Raw genomic sequence first — 25485 nt, forward strand, 5'->3', positions numbered from 1 at the left:
TGTTTGAATGACATACAGACCGCCACAACGCGCGTGGCCCATGAGCTGAGTGCCCTGACCCAGGCTGTGCAGGACAATACAAGGTCTGGCCAGGCCAATGCGGCTGCCCTCACTGCCTGTCTCACTCGCATTGCAGGGGCCATGGAGGGCAGGCCAGCAGGGGCGGCTCCTCCTTCCCCAGCTCAACCCCCCCAGGAGGCTCCTCCTTCCCCAGCTCAACCCCCCCAGGAGGCTCCTCCTTCCCCAGCTCAACCCCCCCAGGAGGCTCCTCCTTCCCCAGCTCAACACCCCCCCAATGGACATCCTCCGCGACGGCGTGGCCGTGGCCGTGCCCCTGCCCGTGCCCCTGCCCGTGCCCCTGCCCAGCCAAGGCGTAGCAATCGCCGCCGCTAATAAATTTGCTGGGATACTTTTTTTTTTTTGTTTATGCATTTTTTTTTTTTTTAAATTTGGTCTTCTGTACTTATGATTTGGTTTATGTGTGTGAATGATGTGTGAATGTGGGGGGGTGGCATTCCTAAGAAATTAAGGTTGTCACCCTCAGTTTTGGTGGAGAAGGGATCCCCAGGACCAGGGAGAAGTGCAATCCCAGGTTCCTGAATGGTGTATGAATGCACAGTGACATAATTGGAGCCGTGGCGTGGCGTTACTGCTCCCAAGTCCCAAGGGGGGGGGGGACTTGGATCTAATCCAATTCGATGTGCATGTGATGTGTCTGTGCAAGGAACCACAGTGGTGTGCATTCATGCATTATCATTGTGACTTTATTGATGTGCATTTACAGTGAAAAAATACATACTTATTGTGACATTAATCATGTGCATTTACAGTGAAAAAATACATACTTATTGTGACATTAATCATGTACATTTACTGGGAAAAAATGCCTTCTGCAAGGCGTCTCCTAGCTGTTGTGCCCTCAGCAGACCGGGTAGAGTTGGTTGGGATAGTATTGCCTGGGTCAGGGGTCAGGTCATTACATAAGTCAATATGCAGTCCCCTTCTGAGGGCAAAGTTATGGAGTATGCAACATGCCCCAATTATTTGACACACAAAGTCAGGGGAATACAGCAGGGTACCCCCAGACTTATCCAGGCATCTGAAGCGGGACTTCAGAAGCCCAAAGGTCCGTTCAACCACTCCCCGGGTTCGTATGTGCGCCTGGTTGTAGCGTTGCTCTCCTGGGGTTTGGGGGTTCCTGAATGGGGTCATTAGATGAGGTCCCAAGGCATATCCTGAGTCACCTGTAAGGGAAAAGACAGGAGGATATTAGTCATGCATGTGCCCCTTGTGATGTCAGCATCATGGGGGGGACATACCTGACACACATGTCACTCACCAATCAGCCAGCTGTCTCCATACATGTTCTGGTCAAAATCTCTTGAGATCTGTGTCTGCCGGTAAATGTAACTATCATGGCAGGATCCAGGAAATTTAGCACAGACGTGCCAGATGAGGCCATGGGCATCGACGATGACTTGCACATTAATGGAATGCCAGCCTTTACGATTCCGGAACATGTGCTCAGTATCATGGGGTGGTTGTAGTGCCACATGGGTACAATCAATGGCCCCGATGGTGCGTGGAAATCTGGCAAGGTTGTAAAAGTCGGTCATTGACTTTAAACGCTGATCCTCCTGGGTGGGTTTCTGAAACTGATTTCCCATGCGCAGCAGGATTGCAGGGACCACTTGGTGCACACACCTGCTGATGGAGGATTGTGCCATCCCAGCCACGCCTCCACTTGTGCGTTGGAATGAGCCAGTGGCCAGAAAATGCAAAGTGGCCAGTACTTTGGTGAGTGGCTGCAGGGCATGGGAGCGTTGGGTTGGGCTGGTAAGATCATCCTGAAGTATTGTTGTTAATTCCAGGATGGCCTCACGGGTAAATCTGTAGTTGCGGTAAACTTCACAAGCAGGCATGCCAAACAAATCTTGCCGTGGGCGGTAGACCCTCTCCTGTGCCCTCATCCTCCTCCTCTGTGCCCTCCTCCTTCTTTGTGTCTCTATATCAACTAATGCAGCTAGTATAATTGCTGGTCCTGGCATTTTGGCAGAGAGATTTCAGTCCTGAACGTGTGTGTGCTGAGCTCTTCCTGAATGGTGTTGCTTCAGCAGACATTCAGACGGCATGTGTAAAATTAGGGCTGCTTTTATAATGTGTAAAATCCCACCAAAAAACTAACAGGTGCGCACAGGGCGTAATCTACGGCGCACACACTTAATTCTGTGGATCGCCCTATCTCCCTCATTTGCATCTTTGCCTATCAAATAAAGCGGAGTGCCTAGCGTAATTTGCGCACGAGAATGCGCCGGCGTAATATTTTTAGGTAGGACGGAAAAGCCCGAATTTCAGGCGCTTCTCGTTTTGAGGATCGGGCGCAAAGATACACGCCGTGTAAATTTAGAAAAATCGAGTTAAGTCGGCGTATCTCTTTTGTGGATCTGGCCCATTATTCAGAATTCTATCCTAGCTTTTCTATTTTTATCAGATATTGCAATGCTGATTTTTTTCGGCACTCTGTTCACGTGTCCCTGAACTTTAATGGCATCCCAGTCTTAGGGCCAGATCCACAAAAGGGATACGCAGGCGTATCTGCTGATACGCCGTCGTATCCCTGTTTCTATCTATGCGGCTGATTCATAGAATCAGTTACGCATAGATATTCCTAAGATCCGGCAGGTGTAATAGCAGTACTGCGGCTGCCGCTGGGGGCATTTCTCGTCGAAATTCCGCGTCGGGTATGCAAATTAGCACTTACGGAGATTCACAAAGGTTTTTCCCTTCATTAATTCTCCGTAAGTGTTAGTTTGCCGTCGCAAAATTAGGACTGCTTTTACAAAGTGTAAACTTAGTACACCATGTAAAAGTATACCCTTCTTTCCCGCGTCGCTGTCAAATTTTTTTTTACATTTTTTTTTTCCCGCCGCATCTCTTTTTTGCCCGTCGCGATTCACAAAACTCGGCGCAACGTAACGTAACGCAAAGCACGTCGGGAAAATTGCGTTGGGAGCATGCGCAGTACGTCCGGCGCGGGAGCGCGCCTAATTTAAATGGGACTCGCCCCATTAGATTGGGCCCGCCTTGCGCCGGACGGATTTAAGTTACACCGCTGCAAATTTCTAGGTAAGTGCTTTGTGGATCGGGCACTTAGGTAGAAATTTTGCGGCGGTGTAACTTAAATCCGAATATTTAAGTTGCGCCCGCTGTACGTGGATCTGGCCCTTAGTTGGTAAGGTTCAATATTGAGTTGGTCCATCCTTTGCTGCTATAACAGTTTCAACTCTTCTTGGAAGGCCGTCCACAAGGTTTAGGAGTGTGTCTATAGCAGGGGTGGGCAATTATTTTTTCGATGGGGCCACATGAGAAACTAAAAATATTTTGGAGGGCCGGGCCAAAAGGCTAAACTCAATACTGCATAAAATCAATTGTATTTCTTTATAAAAAGCAGTAAATATCATTGTTGGACAACTGGTACGAGTACTTGTTATAGACATGGCACAGGAGGGGGACAGAGGCTGGGGACATGGCACAGGAGGGGGACAGAGGCTGGGGACATGGCACAGGAGGGGGACAGAGGCTGGGGACATGACACAGGAGGGGGACAGAGGCTGGGGACATGACACAGAAGGGGGACAGACGCTGGGGACATGACACAGGAGAGGGACAGACGCTGGGGACATGACACAGGCGGGGAACAGACGCTGGGGACATGACACAGAAGGGGGACAGACGCTGGGGACATGACACAGGAGAGGGACAGACGCTGGGGACATGACACAGGAGAGGGACAGTGGCTGGGGACATGACACAGGAGAGGGACAGACGCTGGGGACATGACACAGGAGAGGGACAGACGCTGGGGACATGACACAGGAGGGGGACAGACGCTGGGGACATGACACAGGAGGGGGACAGACGCTGGGGACAGGCAGCCACTGTTTAATCAATAACAATTGATTAAACAGTGGCTGCATGTGATGGCACAGTGGCTGCGTGTGATGGCACAGTGGCTGCGTGTGATGGCACAGTGGCTGCGTGTGATGGCACAGTGGCTGCGTGTGATGGGCACAGTGGCAACAATTGATGGCACAGTGGCTGCGTTTGATGGGCACAGTGGCTGCGTGTTATTGGCACAGTGGCTGCGTGTTATTGGCACAGTGGCTGCGTGTGATTGGCACAGTGGCTGCATGTGATTGGCACAGTGGCTGCGTGTGATTGGCACAGTGGCTGCGTGTGATTGGCACAGTGGCTGCATGTGATTGGCACAGTGGCTGCGTTTGGGAACAGTGGCAACAATTGATTGCACAGTGGCTGCGTGTGATTGGCACAGTGGCTGCGTTTGATGGGAACAGTGGCTGCGTGTGATTGGCATAGTGGCTGCGTTTAATGGGCACAGTGGCGACAATTTATGGTGGCACAGACTCATGGGCGTCCGCTGAAATTTTTTCAGGGGGGGGGGCGCTTCAGCAGCGGCGATACACAGTCGCATTTTACCCTTTCATCGACCGCTAGCGGGGGTTAAAAGCTACCCCCCCACGTTAAAATTTAAAAACACCCCACTGTGCCCCCTGCATCCTTCAATATCTCTTTGTCCTACTGTGTACCCCTCTCCACAACTGCACCTCTGGACCCCTTTACATTACACAGCACCCTGCATCACTGGACCTATTTCTATTATTACATAGTTATACAAAATTAAATGGTTCAACTCACCATAATGCAGAAACAGTTGGAGACCCGAGTGTGTCACTTGCCACCATCGCCTGCCACATGCTTATCACTTGCCACGTTGCCTGTCACATGTTGTGGATTGTCACTTGCCACGTTGCCTGTCACATGTTGTGGATTGTCACTTGCCACGTTGCCTGTCACATGTTGTGGATTGTCACTTGCCACGTTGCCTGCTGTCACATGTTGTGGATTTTCACTTGCCACGTTGCCTGCTGTCACATGTTGTGGATTGTCACTTGCCACGTTGCCTGCTGTCACATGTTGTGGATTGTCACTTGCCACAGCGCCTGTCGCACATTGTGGATTGTCACTAGCCACGTCGCCTGTCACATGTTTATCACTTGCAACGTTGCCTGTCACATGTTGTGGATTGTCACTTGCCACATCGCCTGTCACATGTTTATCACTTGCAACGTTGCCTGTCACATGTTGTGGATTGTCACTAGCCACGTCGCCTGTCACATGTTGTGGATTGTCACTTGCTACGTTGCCTGCTGTCACACATTGTGGATTGTCACTTGCCACATCGCCTGTCACATGTTTATCACTTGCCACGTTGCCTGTCACATGTTGTGGATTGTCACTAGCCACGTCACCTGTCACATGTTGTGGATTGTCACTTGCCACATCGCCTGTCACATGTTTATCACTTGCCACGTTGCCTGTCACATGTTGTGGATTGTCACTAGCCACGTCACCTGTCACATGTTGTGGATTGTCACTTGCCACGTCGCCTGTCACATGTTGTGGATTGTCACTAGCCACGTCGCCTGTCACATGTTGTGGATTGTCACTTGCCACGTCGCCTGTCACATGTTGTGGATTGTCACTTGCCACATCGCCTGTCACATGTTGCGGTCCGGATTGTCACTTGCCACATCGCCTGTCACATGTTGCGGTCCGGATTGTCACTTGCCTGCTCCAATTGTCCCTTGCTGTGTCCCAGAGTCAGGACCAGGGTTGTCAGCAATGTCAGGCAGCAGAGAAATTATTTAAACTCTCTAAATTCCCGCGCTGCCTACACAGAGAGGAAGGGGGGGGGCTGCTGGGCGGGCAGTGAGAGATGATGTAATCTCTCTGCTCCCTCCCGCTTACCAGCTCGCTGATTGGCCAGCACTCGCTCAGGCATAGACACTCACCAAGCCAAGCTGCCCAGCCCACAAGTTCTCTCACCTGACACCCGTCAGCGGAGCCGCCCGCACTTTTAGCTGTCACTCGCCCGCACACTATGTCACTCGCTCCCTCACCAGCCCACCCAGCTGCCCACAGCCTGGCCTGCTAGCTCTCACCCATCCACGGCACTCACCGGCCATCCGCTGTTAGATTTCAGGGGGTGCCGTCCCGCTGACAGAGAGGGGGGGGCGATCGGGGGAGATATACAGTGCAGACAGCTCACGGCTCTCCTCTCCCTGTCACAGCGCCACGGCTCTATTTACCAGAGAACTCTGCAGCGGCGCTGTGACAGGGAGAGGAGAGCCGTGAGCTGTCTGCACTGTATATCTCGCCCGATCGCCCCTGTCAGTGGAGCTAGCTCTAATTTCATTCCCCGTGATGCCGCCTTGTTTCCTGCCGAGAATCATGCACAAGTGGCTGCCCTGCCTACTGTTATCACCGCAGCGGGGAACATTACAGACAGCGTTCGTTTGAACAGCTGTTTTCCCCGCTGCGCATAGACACTCCCCCTTGGACGGATCTGTCCAATCGCGAGCAAGGGGGAGTGTCTATGCGACTCCCCCTTGCTCGCGATTGGACAGATCCGTCCAAGGGGGAGTGTCTATGCGCGGCGGGGAAAACAGCTGTTCAAACGAACGCTGTCTGTAATGTTCCCCGCTGCGGTGATTAACGTGGCGGCGGCGGCGGCGGGGGGCCGGATTAAAAGGTCTGCCGGGCCGTATACGGCCCGCGGGCCGTAGTTTGCCCAGGTCTGGTCTATAGGAATGTTTGACCAATTCAACCAGATTCACATTTGTGAGGTCAGGCACTGATGTTGAGCAAGAAGGTCTCCACTCTAATTCATCCCAAAGGTGTTCTGTCGGGTTGAGGTCAGGACTCTGTGCAGGTCAGTCAAGTTCCTCCACCCCAAACTCGCTCATCCATGTCTTTATGGACCTTGCTTTGTGCACTGGTGAGCAGTCATGTTGGTACATCCCTAAACTGTTCCCACAAAGTTGAGAAGCAGGTAATTGTCCAAAATGTCTTGGTATGCTGACGCCTTGAGAGTTTCCTTCACTGGAACTAAGGGGCAAATGCCCAACCCCTGCAAAACAACCCCACACCATAATCCCCCTTCACCAAATGATTTGGACCACTGAAAAAAGCAAGGTCCATAAAGACATGGATGAGTGAGTTTGGGGTGGAGGAACTTGACTGGCCTGCACAGAGTCCTGACCTCAACCCGATAGAACACCTTTAGGTTGATTTCGAGTGGAGCCAGGCCTTCTCGTCCACATCAGTGCCTGACCTCACAAATGCTCTTCTGGAAGAATGGTCAAACATTCCCATAGACACACTCCTAAACCTTGTGGACGGCCTTCCCAGAAGAGTTGAAGCTGTTATAGCTGCAAAGGGCGGGGCCAACTCAATATTGAACCCTATGGACTAAGACTGGGATGTCATAAAAGTGGTGTTCCGGCTAAAATTCCACTTTTCAAATGAAAATACCCCTATAATACACAAGCTTAATGTATTCAAGTAAAGTCAGTCTGTAAGGTCCATTTTGTTAGGTTATTACAGCATTTTGAAAGTTTATAAACTAGCAGCAGACCGTGGCCATCTTAAGTGTGGGCATCTGAAGCCAGACTGTATTTCTTTCTTGGATTTCACCCTTGCAGATCTCGCACATGCTCAGTGCTGCCCAAGCGGTTCATGTGCGTGTAAAGGCAGGCGTCCCAATACTTTTGAAAATATAGGGCCAAATCCTCAAAAGGGATACGCAGGCGTAACTGCTGTTCAGCCTGCGTATCCCTGTGCCTATCTTTGGAACTGATCCTCAGAAGCAGTTTTCCAAAGATAGGCAGAAGATCCGACATCTGTAAGAGACTTACACTGTCAGATCTTAGGATGCAGTACCGCATCCGCCGCAGGGGGCATTTTGTGTCGAAATGCCGCTTTGCGTATGCAAATGAGGACTTACGGAGATCCACAAAGCTTTTCAGCTTTGTGTTTTCTGCGTAAGTTTACGTTTGCATACGTAAAATTAGTTCTGCTTTTACAAAGTGTAAACTAGTTACACCTTGTAAAAACAGACCTTTTTTTCGATCGCCGCGATTTTTTTAAAATTTTGAATTTTTTTTCCCGGCGCGTAACTTTTTTTTTACCCGACGCAACTTTATTGTCCCGTCGCAATCCACAAAGCCCGACGTAACGTAATTTCGCGCGCTGCCGTCGGGAAAATGACGTCACGAGCATGCGCAGTACGGCCGGCGCGGGAGCACGCCTCATTTAAATTGTCATCGCCCCCTGCAGAAGAGGACCGCCTTGCGCCGGAGACATTTAAGTTACACGGCCTGAAATTTCTAGGTAAGTGCTTTGTGGATCGGGCACTTAGGTAGAAATTTTAAGGCAGTGTAACTTAAATGGGAAAAGATAAGTTAGGCAGGATTTTTGAGGATTTGGCCCATAGTGTACTTGGAGTAAAGCTGAGCAAGTCAAGTTAAGACCTCAGTAAATCCAACCCTGCTTAATACTAACTCAATAAAATATCCATTTCTTCCCTACACATGACACAACTAAATCTTAGCGAAGGCCCTCGTGATGTCCCAGAGCGACCATTATATCCTGTCCATTTTATCCTGAGTTATGCTGCTTTCCCCTGTTCTCCCACCATAATTGCTACTCGTTTTTCTGCATGTCCCGCTGGTTACACTGAGAATATAATTCAGAATTCTATCCTAGCTTTCTAAACTTTTTCCCATATTGCAATGCTAATTTTTCCGGCACTCTGTTCATGTGTCCCTCCCCATATAAGTACCCGCCCGTCATAGTCACCCCCCTTCCACTCCAGCATTGTAGCCCTGGCACCTCTTTAAGATTAGTCCACTATTTCACAACTTGTGATGTATAGAAAACTAGCTTATAAGAGGGTCCCCTGACTTCCTGGTTGCAGTGGCATCACTAGGGGGGGGGGCCAGAGGGGGCCATGCCCCCCCAACATTATACTGTGCCCCCCAATTAAAAAAATTTACACTGGGAATGCAGGGGACAGGTATGGAATGAGACGTCGTATTGCTGGCTCCACCTCCTGAGTCTATTTCCCGGCTACTGGTTGCTAGAGCCGTCTCGCATCTAGCAACCAGTGACGTCTGAGCCGACTCTCTCTCCCCTCCTTCCTCTCTAACACGGAATGATAAGAGAGGAGACACAGCCGATCTGCTCCTTCTCCCCTCTCCTGTGTGTGCTGCAAGGCTGTCAATCTAGTTCCCAGCGCCAAGGTCCCATGCATAGGTGTGCGCAGCCTATTGCATTAGGGTGTGTACCCCAAAGATCAAACATATTTGCATGTGTGGATACAGTATACTGATGGTGTCAGCCATGGACGGTGTCAGTAGGGCAGTGGATGGTGTCAGTAGAGCGGTGGACAGTGTCAGTAGGGCAGTGGATGGTGTCAGTAGAGCGGTGGACAGTGTCAGTAGGGCAGTGGATGGTGTCAGTAGAGCGGTGGACAGTGTCAGTAGGGCAGTGGATGGTGTCAGTAGAGCGGTGGACAGTGTCAGTAGTTTTTATTTTTTTATTTTAGGAGCCCCATTAGGGAGCTTTGGTGAAATATCAGGGGTCTATTTCTCTGCGTTACTGCATGTTTAACGCAGTATGTTTCTGTGCATTACTGCATGTTTAACGCAGTATATTCCAGTGTGTTACTGCACGCTTAACGCAGTATATTTCTGTGCATTAGTGCATGTTTAACGTTGTATATTTCAGTGTGTTACGTGCCATTTATTGCTGTATTTTTCTGTGCGTTAGTGCACGTTTGGCACACCTGGCACACCCTGTGCGCACGCCTATGGTCCCATGGTTCAGCTTTGCAAGGGCAGCGATCTGAGGTATCAAGTCTGCTTCACCAGCTCTATATACACACTCAGGTTTCTGAGTAGGGATGAAGTAAGGTTCGAGCCCAACTGAGTTTGGCCCAAACCCAAAGTAAACCGTCACATGACAGAAGGCTGTTGGCCCAATGAGCTGCGGGTTTGGGATGCTGGTGACCTCACTGATCTAATACGGTTATATGGCCATATTTGGACAATGTCGCTGACCGGTGCTCACCTTTATTCCTGATTAGAAAGAGAGAAAGTTTGGTCAGCGGGACTTTGAATGAGGCCAATCACTATATAGAGTAAGCATGTGGGATATAAAACACAGTATTGCTTATATGGGTTCCAACAAAAAAGGGGGAGTTTGTTGGGGACTTTGAATGAGAGATGTATACCAAAAAGCAGTCTTGGCAAAGAACATCCTTGTGAGATCATGTACAGCATACTGAATGACAAAAAAATGCATACACAAAATCGCATTAAATGCAGGGCATGCGAAAAACCACATATACATATTGACGCCATCAGGGCCGTCTTTACCGCAGGGCAAACGGGAAAGCTGCCCAGGACCCTGTCACTGTTAGGAGCCCAAAGCAGAGCCGCCCGTTAAGCCCGCGTGCTGCCCGCAAGTCGGCGCTGAAAATCTAAAAACAGACAGACAGTCACTGTCATCAGCGGCGCGGCGCGCGCAGCCAGTGTCATTGCTGCATTTTTTTTAGATCGAGGAGCCGAAGCGAGCCGGGCCGTGGGTGGGCGGGGCCTTGAGTTCCACTGATGCTCTGGCCCTGCCCCTTTCTATGCGTGCAGCGTGCGCAGTGTTCAGTGACCAGTGTACCTGATCAGAGGAGCGGGGGAGGAGGAGTGAGAGATCAGAGTGAAACCGCGGAGTGGAGTGCAGCTGCCCTGTGGTTCCTGCTTGTTATGCTTAGTCAAGTGAAACTACTAGACTAGCACTAGCAGTGTGTGTCAGACTGTCACTGTGGACAGTGGAGAATTGATCGGAAGGCTGGAGCTGAGCTTGCCAAGACAGGACAAGGTAAGGTCTTCTTTCTCCTCCCCTGGCTCCCGCTCCCTATCCCCATGCCATGCCATGTGTAAAATAGAAGAACTTTTTAGAACACTGACCAGACCGCATGCCATGTGTAAATTAGAAGAACTTTTTAAAACACTGACCAGACCTGCAATGCATGCCAGCCCCGGATGCTTACCATAGAGATTTCCAGCCGCCGCCGCCGCCTGTAAGAACGATCAAGCACCAGAACAGCCGCTATGATCATTCTTATGGTGCACATAGCTGTAGCTGCACCCATCATTCAGATATCACCGCACAAAGTCAAGGACGTCCTTCTACGAACCTTGGGCAGAAAATGGTTAATTTCCGTTTTGCAGGATTCTCAACTACAATTCCTAGTCTTCGTTTTCTGCGTCAGTGAAGGGTTAACTTATTTAAAAACAAAGGAAACTCCAGAAATGATGAAAGTCACTAATTAATAAAACAGGTGGAGTGTTTTCCGTGAGCCGCAGCTGGGAAATGTCAAAACATTGGTGAGAAAAATCTTGGAATTCCATCCATGAATTATCTGTAACACAAGAACTTCCAACTGTGTGTCAGCTACTGGGAATCCCGGTGCTGAGTAATGGAGTTGTGTGTGTGATGACGAGGAGCTCCGCCGGTCTCCAGGCCACACTTCTAGAGAGATAAGTGTTTTCTGAAGAGCCGAGAGACGTGCCGAGTAAGTAGCGAACCCAATCTCGGCTCTTCCTAATGAGATTCCACCTTCATGTGACTTTCACGTATCGGTCGCAATAATTTGCTTCCAGTCTAAAAAGAAAAGCACACACATTGTAAATTATATATATTTTTTTATAATTCTGTAAAAGTTGAACATCTTAATGTTTATACTCAATTTATTAATCCCCCCCCCCCCCATCCTCCTTTACAACAGGCTTGGAGTGTCAGCAGGGCCGCCATCAGGGGGGTACAGGCAGTACACCTGTAAGGGGCCCCCGGAATGGCAACCCCCCTTTTTTTTATGATTTTTTTTATATATATATATATTTTTTTTTATTTTTTTATTGTTTTTATTAAAGGGCCCAGAGGTTCCCAGGGGTCCAGAGGTCCCCAGGGCCCAGGATGGCAACCCCCCTTTTTTTATTTTATTTTTTATATATATATTTTTTTGTTTTTATTAAAGGGCTAAGAGGTCCCCATGGGCCTGGACATCCCCAGGGCCCCAGATGGCAACCCCCCCCCCCCTCTTTTATTTGTTATAAAAAAAAAATTTATATATTTTTTCTTCCTTTTTTTTTCTTTTTATTAAAGGACCGGGAGGTCCCCAGGCTACCCCCCTTTTTTTATATATACATATATTTTTTCATTTCTTTTTTTTGTAAGGGGACCAGAGGTCCCCAGGGCAACCCCCCGCTTCTCAATTCACAGCCCCTCCGCTTCTCAATTAGCGGCAGCACCCCCGCTTCTCTCAATTCTCGGAAGCCCCGCCCCCGCTTCTCAATTTGAGGCGGCATCACCCCCCCCCCCCCCCGGTTCTCTGCTCCAGGGGTGGAGCCCTGAGAGTCAGCACAACTTTTAACCACTTCCCTACCCGCTCCTAGGTAATATGACGTCCACAGATGGGATCTCCCATTCTGGGTGGACGTCATATGACATTCTGGGCTACCCGGCCGTCTAGGGGGCATGCACGTGCCGATGGTATCGCTCGGGACCCGGTGCGCGTGCCCGGCGGCCGCAATGGCCGCCGGGGCACCCGCGATTGCCCGCAATCACGTCAGGACCGTGGACAGTGTAAACACACAGATCCATGTCCTGTCAGAGGTGAGGAGACCGATGTGTGTTCTCAGTACAGAGGAACAGCGATCGGTCTCCTCTCCTTGTGAGTCCCCTCCCCCTACAGTTAGAATCACTCCTTAGGGAACATATAAACCCCTTCCTCGCCCCCTAGTGTTAACCCCTTCCCTGCCAGTCACATTTACACAGTAATCAGTGCAGTTTTATAGCACTAATCGCTGTATAATCGCTGTATAAATGTGAATGGTCCCAAAAATGTGTCAGAGGTGTCCGATGTGTCCGCCGCAAAGTCACGGTCACGCTACGCCGGCCAAAAGATGCGCCGCTCTACGTGAATCCGGCTATATAACTTTTCCACAATATACAATGCACAATATACGCTTATTGCGATTTTTTTTTTTTTTTTTACCAAAAATATGTAAAAGAATACGTATCGGCCTAAACTGAGGAAAATTGTTGTTTTTTTATAGATTTTTTTGGGGATAGCAAAAAGTAAAAAAAAAATTGCATTTATTTTCAAGATTGTTGCTCTGTTTTTGTTTATAGCGCAAAAAATAAAATAAAAACCGCAGAGGTGATCAAATACCACCAAAAGAAAGCTCTATTTGTGGGAAAAAAAGGACTCCAATTTTGTTTGGGAGTCACGTCGCACGACCGGGCAATTGTCAGTTAAAGCGACGCAGTGCAAAATCGCAAAAAAGTGCTCTGGTAAGGAAGGGGGGTAAATTCTTCTGAAGTGGTTAATTGATTAACGAAGGGCGGATTCATTAGGACGGGACAGATCAGCGTTGGAATGCAATGGTGTGGGATGTGCGATACGACGGTCTGTCGCTTCTGATAAGACATATTGCAGTTTTCTTGAGAACATGGTAACACAATCTGCACCGGTTTTCATGGCGCTGCATTGATAATTAACTAAATTTCCAGAACCGGTCATGGTAAAAAACAATTGTAGTATCTCACAAAAGAAAGTACACCCCTCACGTTTTTGTAACTATTTTCTTCTATCTTTTCATGTGACAACACTGAAGAAATGACACTTTGTATCTATAATGTTGTGTAGTGAGTGTACAGCTTGTATAACAGTGTAAATTTGCTGTCCCCTCAAAATAATTCAACACGCGGCCATTAACCTCTTCATCCCCGGACAATTTTGCTGGTCAATGACCAGGCCGCTTTTTGCGATTCGGCACTGCGCCGCTTTAACTGACAATTGCGCGGTCGTGCGACGTGGCTCCTGAACAAAATCGACGTCCTTTTTTCCCCCCCACAAATAGAGCTTTCTTTTGGTGGTATTTGATCACCTCTGCGGTTTTTATTTTTTGCGCTTTAAACAAAAAAAGAAAATTTTGAAAAAAAAGCTATATTTTTTAATTTTTGCTGTAATAAATATCCCCAAAAATATATATAAAAAAAACTTTTTTTTCCCTCAGTTTAGGCCGATACGTATTCTTCTACATATTTTTGGTAAAAAAAAATCTCAATAAGCGTTTATCGATTGGTTTGCGCAAAAATTATAGCGACTACAAAAGAGGGGATAGTTTGATGGCATTTTTAGTAATAATTTTTTTTACTAGTAATTACGGCAATCAGCGATTTTTATCGTGACTGCGACATGATGGCGGACACATCGGACATTTTTGACGCCATTTTGGGACCACTGTCATTGATACAGCGATCAGTGCTATAAAAATGCACTGTTTACTGTGAAAATGACACTGGCAGTTAAGGGGTTAACCACCAGGTGGCGCTGAAGCAGTTAAGTGTGTCCTAGGGATGTGTTCTAAGGCCCAATTCAAACCTGAGCATAGCATTTTCAGGCAGAAAGTCGCGCAATTTTACCACGATTTTTGCAGCGTTTTTTTTACTGCGTTTTTACCACGATTTTGTACAGGTCAGAAGGTCACCAATGTAAAAAAACTGAAAAACGCCCAAATCGGCCTAAAAAAAAGTCCCAGAACTTGTTTGAGCTTCAGGCGTTTTGGAGCTTAACTACTTGCCGACCTGCCGCCGTCATTCTACGGCGGCAGGTTGGCTCTCCTGCGCAAGAGCCCGTAGCTCTACGTCGGCTCTCTCGCAAGCAACTAGGGGCGCGCGCCCCCCGCTCGCCCCCGACTCCCGTGGGCACGCCCGGCGGGTGCGATCGCCGCCGGGCACAAGCGATCGCTCGTTACAGAGCGGGGACCGGGAGCTGTGTGTGTAAACACACAGCTCCCGGTCCTGTCAGGGGGGAAATGCTGATCTTCTGTTCATACAATGTATGAACAGAAGATCTGTCATTTCCCCTAGTGAGGCCACCCCCCCTACAGTTAGAACACACCCAGGGAACATACTTGACCCCTTCCCCACGCCCTAGTGTTAACCCCTTCACTGCCAGTGGCATTTTTATAGTAATCCAATGCATTTTTTTTAGCACTGATCGCTATAAAAATGACAATGGTCCCAAAAATGTGTCAAAAGTGTCCGATGTGTCCGCCATAATGTCGCAGTACCGAAAAAAATCACTGATCGCCGCCATTACTAGTAAAAAAAATTAATAATAAAAATGCCATAAAAATACCCCCTATTTTGTAAACGCTATAACTTTTGCGCAAACCAATCAATAAACGCTTATTGCGATTTTTTTATGAAAAATAGGTAGAAGAATACGTATCAGCCTAAACTGAGGAAAAAAATATATTTTTGGGGGATATTTATTATAGCAAAAAGTTAAAAATATTAATTTTTTTCAAAATTGTCGCTCTTTTTTTGTTTATAGCGCAAAAACTAAAAACCGCAGAGGTGACCAAATACCACCAAAATAAAGCTCTATTTTTGGGAAAAAAAGGACGCCAATTTTGTTTGGGAGCCATGTCGCACGACCGCGCAATTGTCAGCTAAAGCGACGCAGTGCCGAATCGCAAAAAGTACTCTGATCTTTGACCAGCAATATGGTCCGGGGGTTAAGTGGTTAATAGAGTGTAAATGGGGTCTAACTGTAGGGGGGGGTGGGCTATGTGTGACACAATACTGATTACCGCTTCCCATTACAGGGATCTGTGATCAGTGTCTTGTCACTAGCTGTGTTTACAGCTGTGAGAAAAAGGGTTAGGCATGAAGGGGTTAAGATTTATGCGATAACTAAGCTTGCACTGTATGATGAATGTCATTCTACATACTGAATAATAAATGTTTCTTTGTTATCGGTCAGGTTTGGGTCATTCGGTGGAGCTGGTATTTACTCTGGAGCCCAGTGATGAAGTCGCCACCCCGGGGCAGTCTGTAACTCTGCTGTGCTCTGCAGATGGTGTCCAGCCGATCGCTATAACTTGGAGGAAGAACGGCGCCCCCCTCTGGCCCGGGTCCAATGCATTCCCACTTCCCAACGGCTCCCTATACCTCCCGTTTTTTACCAGCGATAAAGATGACGGGTCGTCTGACCAGGGAGAATACGACTGCGTGGCACAAAACCGTTTCGGGTCGGTGGTGAGCCGCAAAGCAAGAGTGCAGGCAGCTGGTGAGTTGGACAACTGATTACCAAACATTATATTATGGCTACGAAGGAAATGTTGTTCATAGAGCCATTTAAAGGAGAAGTATGGACTTGGGGGAAAAAAAAAATATATATATATATACATGCTGAGCTCAATGCTGCTGTCCCCCGCCAGCTCTAAGTCGGAGAACTGAACGATCACATGACTGCTGATTGCTCAGTTCTTGATCTTCTCAAGACAGAGAGCAGTGACTGTCATTCACCGCTCTCCACTCTGCCCCTGCAGCACTGACTGGAGCACCAGGCAAGAGAGGGGGGGGGGGCACAGCTGGTTCTAACTCTTAGCATGTGGCTAAGAACTGTCTGTCAATCATGCAGATGGGTGGAGCCCGACAATACTGTATGGTCGAGATCCTTCCAGGGCCTGGAATGGCTCTGTGGGCAAAAACTTTTTTTTTTAAAGCTGAGTTTCGGCCACAATTTCACTTTTTAAATATAAATACCCCTGTAATACACAAGCTTAATGTAAAGTTAGTCTGTAAACTAAGGTCCGTTTTGTTAGGTTGTTACAGCATTTAGACACTTTATAAAATAGAAATTGACTGGGGCCATCTTAAGTGTGGGCATCATGAAGCCAGACTGTATGACTTCCTGGATTTCAGCCTTGCAGATCTCGCACATGCTCAGTGCTGCACAAGCAGTGTCAGATCAGGTTTTAGCACCTGTGCTGTCCAAGTCACATGATTCTTTGAGACTGGGAGTGCACAGACTCCTGGAAAGTTACACCCACTACATTCCCAGGAGTCTGTGCGGTGTAGGTTAGGAAGCTTAAGCACCTAGGTGCAGGAAGATTAACTATTGTGCCTAGCAACAACACTTTGAAGGCATCTAAAAAAAAAAAAATTTTGTAAAGGACTAATGACATTTTTTTAAAACTACTGATGTAATGTTATATTTATGGGTGGAACTCCACTTTAAGTTCTACTTACTGATTTACCGACGTTTGACCCCCCTCCATATCTGTAAAATGGAAGTTTCTCACTTACCTGTTGGCTCATTCACTAGGAACAGTACATTTTGTTTCAGATTTCACTTGTACAATTTGGTGCTGAAGATTGTTATGCAAATGTAAACTATATTACCAAAAGTATTGGGACACCTGCCTTTACACGCACATGAACTTTAATGGCATCCCAGTCATTGGGCCAGATTCAGGTAGGGCGGCTTAATTTTGACCCGGCGTAGCGTATCGTCTTTACGCTACGCCGCCGTAAGTCAGAGAGGCAAGTGCTGTATTCACAAAGCACTTGCCTCCTAAGTTACGGAGGCGTAGCGTAAATGGGCCGGCCTAAGCGCGCCTAATTCAAATAAGGAACAGGGGAGCGTGTTTTATGTAAATGATTCGTGACCTGACGTGATTGACGTTTTTAACGAACGGCGCATGCGCCGTCCGTGGACGTATCCCAGTGCGCATGCGTCGGATAGAATGCCTAAGATACGTCGAACACTGCCTAGGACGTGAACGTAACTTACGCACAGCCCTATTCGCGTACGACTTACGCAAACAACGTAAAAAGATAGGCTTGTTCCGACGTCCATACCTTGCATGGGCTGCGCCACCTAGAGAGCAGCTTTATCTTTACGCCGGCGTATCTCTTACGTAAACGGCGTAACTAATTGCGATGGGCGCATGTACGTTTCTGAATCGGCGTATCTAGTCATTTGCATATTCTACGCCGAACTCAACAGAAGCGCCACCTAGCGGCCAGCGTAAATATGCACTCTAAGATACGACGGCGTAGGAGACTTACGCCACTCGTATCTTAGCCTAATTTAAGCGTATCTGGTTTCCAGAATACGCCTACATTTACGGCGGCGCAGATTCAGAGTTACAACGGCGTATCTACTGATACGCCGGCGTAACTCTTTGTGAATCTAGCTATTAGTCCGTAGGGTTCAATATTAAGTTGGCCCCGCCCTTTGCAGCTATAACACCTTCAACTCTTCTGGGAAGGCCGTCCACAAGGTTTAGGAGTGTGTCTATGGGAATCAGGGCCGCCATCGGGAGGTACAGGCATTACACCTGTAAGGGGCCCGATGGTCCCCAGGGGCCCGGCTGGCCCCCCTCCCGTTTTTTTTTTAATTTTTAATTTTTTTTTGCATTACACCTGTAAGGGGCCCGATGGTCCCCAGGGCCCCTTACAGGTCCAGCTGGCCCCCCTCCCGTTTTTTATTTATTCTTTGCATTACACCTGTAAGGTGAATATGTCATTATAAACATTTTTTTTTGTAATTATCTTAACTTCGACTGTGCAATATCCGTTCATATATGGAACCATCAAACTCCAAATATAGCCTCTCCCTTTCTTTATTTACATTTTGATGGGACAAAGGTGCCACTTATAATTTTTCTTATATTTATGGCACTTTATTTCATTCCTCCACCCCAAACTCGCTCATCCATGTCTTTATGGAACAGAAGAAGTGGCCGCACACTGGAACTCCAAAATCACTCACGTCTTTATGGACCTAGAGAAAATTCACTGCCATAAGCAATCGTAATGTGTAAAAAAAATCAAAAAAATCCTGATCACTTCCACAGAGTAGTTCAGTGTTACTATGGTAACATTATATTGCTCTGGTCACAGTGGGGTAGATTCACATAGATTAGCGGATCTTTAGATCCGCGTAATCTATCTGATTTACGATCCGCCGGCGCAATTTTGCGAGGCTAGTGCAGTATTCAGAAAGCACTTACCTCCAAACTTGCGCCGGCGGATCGTAACTCCCCCGGTGGAATTCAAATTCCACGGCTAGGGGGAGTGTACAAATCAAATCAGGCGCGTCCCCGCACCGATTTAACTGCGCATGCGCCGCCGGCGAAATTTCCTAGTGCGCATGCTCCAAATGACGTCGCTAGGACGTCATTGTTTTCGGCGTGAACGTAAATTACGGCCATCCGTATACATGACCGACTTACGCAAACGACGTAAAAATGTAAAACTCGGCGCGGGAACGACGGCCATACTTAACATTGGATACGCCGCATATAGCAGGGGTAAGTATACACCGGAAAAAGCCGAACGCTAACGACGGAAAAAAAAGCGACGGGCAGGCGTTCGTTTCTGAATCGGCGGAAATCGAAATTTGCATATTCATTGCGTAAAAAAACGAAGCGCCACCTAGCGGCCGGCGGGAGATTGCAGCCTTAGATCCGACGGTGTAAGTCACTTACACCTGTCGGATCTAAGGGAGATCTATGCGGAACCTGATTCTATGAATCAGTCGCATAGATCCAACCGTCGGATCTCAGAGATACAACGGCGTATCAGGAGATACGCCATTGTATCTCTTTGTGAATCTCCCCCAGGGTGTTAAAAAAATTGTAAAAAAGGAAAGAACGTAATTATTTTTCTTTTTACATTTTTTTTTTTTTTTTCATACTGTCACCAGCCAGTGTCTCTGATCACCACCACACCAGTCATATGATGCTGTACTGCACTGGGGAGTCTAAATTGCTTTTCATTTCATTTCTTAATTTTCCAAAAACGTATGACAAAAATAAATAATATACACTGATTTGGGTTATTGTCGCCAAAGAAATGTAGAAGAAAAAATGTTGGCCTTAATTTATGGAGGACAATTATTTATTTTCAAAATTTTATAACAGAAACTACAAAAAAAAAAAATTAAAACATTTCAAACATTTCGGTCTTTTTTCATTTATATAACGAAAAATGTATGAAGAAATCTGATTTCTTAAATTGTTTTTATTGGATATGTTTTATAGCAGAAAGTAATATATATATATATATATATATATTACTTTCTGCTATAAAACATATTCAAATAAAAAAAATGTAAGAAATCAAATTTCTTTATAAATTTTCTGCTAAAAAAAATTATATATATATATAGTGGAAAATGTATGAAGGAGTTTGAAATTCAAATTTAATTTCTTAAAAAAAAAAATTCCGCTAAATATATTTATTTTATTATTTTTGTGGAAAATGTATGAAAACATTTGACATTTTTTTTTTTCATAAATTTTCTGTAAAAAAAAAAAAATATATATATATATATATTTATATATATTTATATTTATTTATTTTGTGGAAAATTTATGAAGGAGTTATTTTTTCGTAGTTCCTGTTATATATATATTTAGTGTAAAATTTATGAAGGAGTTTGAAATTCAAATTTAATTTCTTAAAAAAAAAATTCCGCTAAATATATATATATATATATATATATATATATATATATATCATTTTTTTATGGAAAATTTATGAAGAAATTACATTTCAAACTCCTTCATAAACTTTCCACTAAATTATATATATATATATATATATATATATATATATATATATATATATATATATATATTTTTTTTGTTTACAGAAAATTTATGAAGAAATAACATTTCAAATTTTTTCATACATTTTCCACAAAAATAATAAAATAAATAAATAAATAAATAAATATATATATATATATATATATATATATATATATATATATATATATATATATATATATATATATATATATATATATATATATATATATATATATATATATATATATATATATATTTATTAATTTCGTGGAAAATTTATGAAGGATTTATTTTTTCGTAGTTCCTGTTATAAAATTTTTAAAATAAATATATATATATATAATTATTATTATTTTTTCATTTATAGCCCCCCTCGCAAAGAAAAACCCAGTGGTTGTTTAATATCACCCAAAAAAAAAAGTTCTATTTGTGTGCAACAAAAAATCTAAAAATATCATATGGGCACAGTGTTACATGGCCACGCAATTGGCATTCAAAGTGTGACAGCACTGAAGTCTGAAAATTGGCCTGGGCAGGAAGAGGGGGGGGGTAAAATGCCCGATATTGAAGTGGTTAAATAAAACCAGCCATGATCACATTCTATTGTAAATGGTTAAGTGTGGCATTTGCCGCTGTCCTTATAAGTAATAGACGCCTTTGGTATCTATTCTTCATAGTATGGGAGGTTCTGGCACAGAAGAAGGCTGCTCTGTCACCTTGGGGAGGTCGGGATGACACAATAAATGGGCTCTGGTGGCAGAAAACAAATGTCATGGGCAGAGCTCGGTTATTTATATTTGGAGGAAGGAAAATGAAAAACCTCCAGCACACATGATATCCCGGAGAAAGGGAACTCAAATCTGTTTTGTGCATTAGAAGGTGTCTGAGATATTGATGTGCTCGGAGTTTTCAATCAAGGATCTCCGTGGCGTTATTTACATCGGCCTTCTCTTTATACACATACTTCAAGGTCTTTTATAAAATATGTTGACTACAAAAGAGAAGCAAGGCCGACGGGTCCTATCTTGGGTAGATTCCGGTAGTAGAGGAATTGCAGAGAAGGTGGTAACATGTATGGCGCCAAGTGGACAGTGGATGGTGGTCAAGTGGACAGTGGATGGTGGTCAAGTGGACAGTGGATGGTGGTCAAGTGGACAGTGGATGGTGGTCAAGTGGACAGTAGACATGTGCACTGCCAAAAAAATCGTTTTTTTCATTTATGTTATTTTCGTTTTTATTTATTTTTTCGTAAATTCGGGAAATTCAACAATGAAACAATTCGTTTTTTATATTTTTTCGTAAATTCGTAAATTTCGAAAAAAAATTTTTTTTTGGTTTTTTTGCTTTTTTCGTAAATTCGGGAAATTTTCGGATTTCCGAAAAAGCAAAAAACGGAAAAAACGAATGAAACGGAAAACAAAAGTTTCGGAAATTCAATTCAGTTTTCGAATTTTTGACATTTCGAATTTTTCAATTTTCGAAATTTCGAATTTTTCGAATCTTTCAATTTTCGAATTTCGAATTTTTCAATTTTCTAATTTTCGAAATTTTGCATTTTCGAAATTTCGTATTTCGAATTTTTCAGAAAATTCGGAAATACGAAATTTCAAAATTTAGAAAATTTCAAAATTCGAAATTTCGAAAATTGAAAAATTCGAAATTCGAAAAATTCGAAAATCTAAATTTCGAAAAATTCGAAAATCTAAATTTCGAAAATTGAAAAATTTGAAAATCAAAATTTCGAAAATTGAAAAATTCGAAAATCGAATTTTAGAATTTTTCACTTTTCCAATTTTTCAGAAATTTCGACATTTTTCAATTTTCGAATTTTTAAATTTTTCCGAATTTCGAAAATTGAAAAATTCGAAATTTGAAACATTTTTCAAAATTCCAAATCTGAAAAATTCGAAATGGGAAAAGTGAAAAATTCGAAAATTCGAAAATTAAAAAATTCGAAATTTGAAAAATTCTAAAATTGAAAAATTCGAAAATTGAAAAATTGAAAAATTCGACAATTCGAAAATGGAAAAATTCGAAAATTTAAACATCCGAAAATTGAAAAATTCGAAAATTCGGAATTTCGGAAATTCTAAAATCCGAAAAATTTTTGTATTTCCGAAATTCAGAAAATTGTAAATACGAAAATTCGGAAATGAAAAAAAAACGGAAATACGAAAATTCGTAAATAAAACATTTCTAAATACGAAAATTTGAAATTAACGAATTTCCGAATTTTCGTAAAAAAACGAATTAGAAACAAAACGAATTGCACATGTCTAGTGGACAGTGGATGGTGGTCAAGTGGTCAGTGGCGGCTGGTGGGTTTCTTTTTTTCTAAATTGATGGGGCCCGGGCCCAGTAGCGAAGGGCTGACTGTTCCCCCCATTAGCGACCCTGAATGCAGATGAAAGCTCTAATTTGTGTGTTTTGTGATTAGCAGTTGAACAGTTTCATGTGGCTTCAGTGGTACCCAAAGGTATTGAAGTAGTCTCCTCTATGCTCCCAGACCTGCTGAACTGACGGGACCCGGTTGTGGAAGGGGTTGTTGTACAGTCAGTACCACCCTATCAGTGGCCCTAAATGCAGATGAAAGTTCTGTTTTGTGTGTATTTTGATTTGGTTTAAGATGGAATCAGTGGCCTCCAATGATATTTAGAGCCCCTTCTCTGCCCCTGGGTACCCTGCTGAACTGATGGGGCCTGGGCCCAGTAGCAGAGGGCTGAATGTACCAACCCATCAGCGGCCCTGAATGCAGATGAAAGCTCTATTTTGTGTGTTTTGTGATTAGCAGTTGAACAGTTTCATGTGGTGTCAGTGATACCCAAAGGTATTTAAAGAGTCTCCTCTCTGCTCCCAGACCCCCTGCTGAACTGACGGGGCCTGGTTGTGGAAAGCTGACTGTACCATAGGGTGACCACATTTCCAAACTGCCATTCAGGGACACCCTCCTTCCCAAAAATCAGCTTGTGTTGTAACGAATCACAGCACAGTGATTGGACACAAGAGGCGGGAATTATGATTTCTCCAATCACAAGCAGGGGGCGGGGATTGTGCTCCTCCAGACATTCCCGGCCAGGACAAGTACTGTCAGTGAATAAAGTGGTGATGTGGTGGCCTTTTTTGGGGGCATCAAATTGGCCCGGGGGGGTGGCTGTGTCAGTTTAAATCCGGGACACTGTACTGTACCCGTGACAGACCTGCAAAATTTCCCGACGTGCTTTGCGCGAAATTACGGCGCCCCAACGTATTTTTTGAACTGCGACGTGCGTTACGTCGTTTCGTATTCCCGGACGTCTTACGCAAAAAAAAAAAATTGAAATTCGACGCGGGAACGACGGCCATACTTTAACATGGCTGTTCTAAATGTAAGCTATGAAAAAGCAGGCCTAAGTTTGCGATGGGAAAAACCGACTAGCGACGACGTAAGAGATTGCGCCGAACGCGCAAATTTGAAAATACGCCGGAGTATCAGTAGATACTCCGGCGTATTTCCTCTGTGAATCTGGCCCTATTTTATGTGTTTTGTGATTAACGTTTGAACAGTTTTATGTGGCATCAGTCTCCTCTATGTTCCCAAACCCCCTGCTAAACTGATGGGGCCCGGTAGCGGAAGGCTGACTATTCCACCCTATCAGTGGCCCTGAATGCAAATAAAAGCTCTATTTTTTATGTATTTTGATTTGGTTTAACATGGAATAAGTGGCCTCCAAAGGTATTTAGAGCCCCCTTTCTGCCCCTTGGTACCCTGTTGAACTGATGGGGCCCGGGCCCAGTAGCGGAGGGCTGACTGCCCCCTCTATCAGCAGCCCTTGATGTGGATGAAAGCTCTATTTTGTGTGTTTTGCGATTAACGGTTGAACAGTTTCACCGGGAGTCAGTGGCTGGGTAAAACTGGGTGAACTCTTAGGTGCGGGTTCCCCTTTCCTATTTGCTTATTTGGGTCCCCGGGTTGGGGGCATATTGAGCGGATTTAACCTGTCAGGGTCTGGATCATGGAGCACACTGACTTCAAATAATGGCACCATTTATAGGCAGGATGAAATCTAAAAGGATTAGCGCGAGACAAAGAGGATGCGTGATTTTATGGGTCACCATGCAAGGCATTATTAGTCTACGACAACAAAGGAATGTAATTACAGGCAAAGGGACCCGAGCATCACGCTGGCACCCAGCTAAAAACATCCCACCATTATCTGGGGCCGCTCATTAGGAAGGATTTTTTAATGTGGACCTCAGTTATTTCTACTCGCGAAGAAAAGTTCACAGAGGTGGAAATTCAGTCCGCTCCTTTTGTACGGGTGCCACTGTCTGTTGCGCCAGTGGTATGTGGCAGCGGAGGATCCTCTGTTCACAGCGGGAGACCAACACCAAACTTCCTGTTCTTTTTTTTTTTTTTTTTTTTTTTAGTGTGCCAGCTTGGCATAAATGAGATCAAGTGCTGACTAAACAAATTCCAGAATGCTGGAAGACACAGGAGATCTATAATTATCATTCTATGACTTGGTGCCAATTTGGGCAAAAGAATCTCGGCTACCGGGGTCTTTAAAGGACATTATGCTCCAAAGTGGGTGAAAGTCTACGTGGGTGAGAAAGCAAGCAGCTATATTATGGCCATTGAATTGTACTTATTGTCAACCCATAGGGCTATTAAAAGGGGTAAGCAAATACACGATTGATCCCATGCCAAGGCAATTACAAGATTAGTCCATCTGAACAAACTGGTAATAAAGTCTTCGGTAGATGCCTATGTATTGAAGCACATATAGGCTGCGGGCGAGCAAGTCCGTGGGAAATTATCAGCAGACCTCCAGAACTGATGTTTCTCTTCTTTCCCTGCATAGTTCTATTGTTTGTTGGTGTAGTCAGGGCCAGTGCCAGCCCAAGACATTGTGCTACCTGGGACCAAGAATGAAATGCTGCCCCTCCCCCCCCCCAAAAAAAAAAATCACGTCATGGCTCTATACATGTATAAAGAGGACCTGTCATGGCTCTATTCATGTGATAGAGACAAAATTGCTTAAGGAAAGCAACCAATGGTCGGACTTTATAGGCAACACAGACAGAAATAGCAAAAAATATATAATTTTATTACAAAGTAGTTACA

The 25485-nt window shown here is 45.1% G+C and overlaps 1 protein-coding gene across 1 annotated transcript in view; it reads left to right on the forward strand.

Annotated features, from left to right (window-relative positions):
- Positions 1 to 25485, forward strand: part of IGDCC3 (immunoglobulin superfamily DCC subclass member 3) — a 256502-nt gene that overhangs the window by 54746 nt on the left and 176271 nt on the right. The window contains exon 2 of the mRNA XM_040341485.1: positions 15758 to 16063. Coding sequence (XP_040197419.1) covers positions 15758 to 16063 — 306 coding nt within the window. The remainder of the gene's footprint in view (positions 1 to 15757; positions 16064 to 25485) is intronic.

The sequence above is a fragment of the Rana temporaria genome, chromosome 3, assembly GCF_905171775.1.
Source record: "Rana temporaria chromosome 3, aRanTem1.1, whole genome shotgun sequence".
Taxonomy (NCBI): domain Eukaryota; kingdom Metazoa; phylum Chordata; class Amphibia; order Anura; family Ranidae; genus Rana; species Rana temporaria.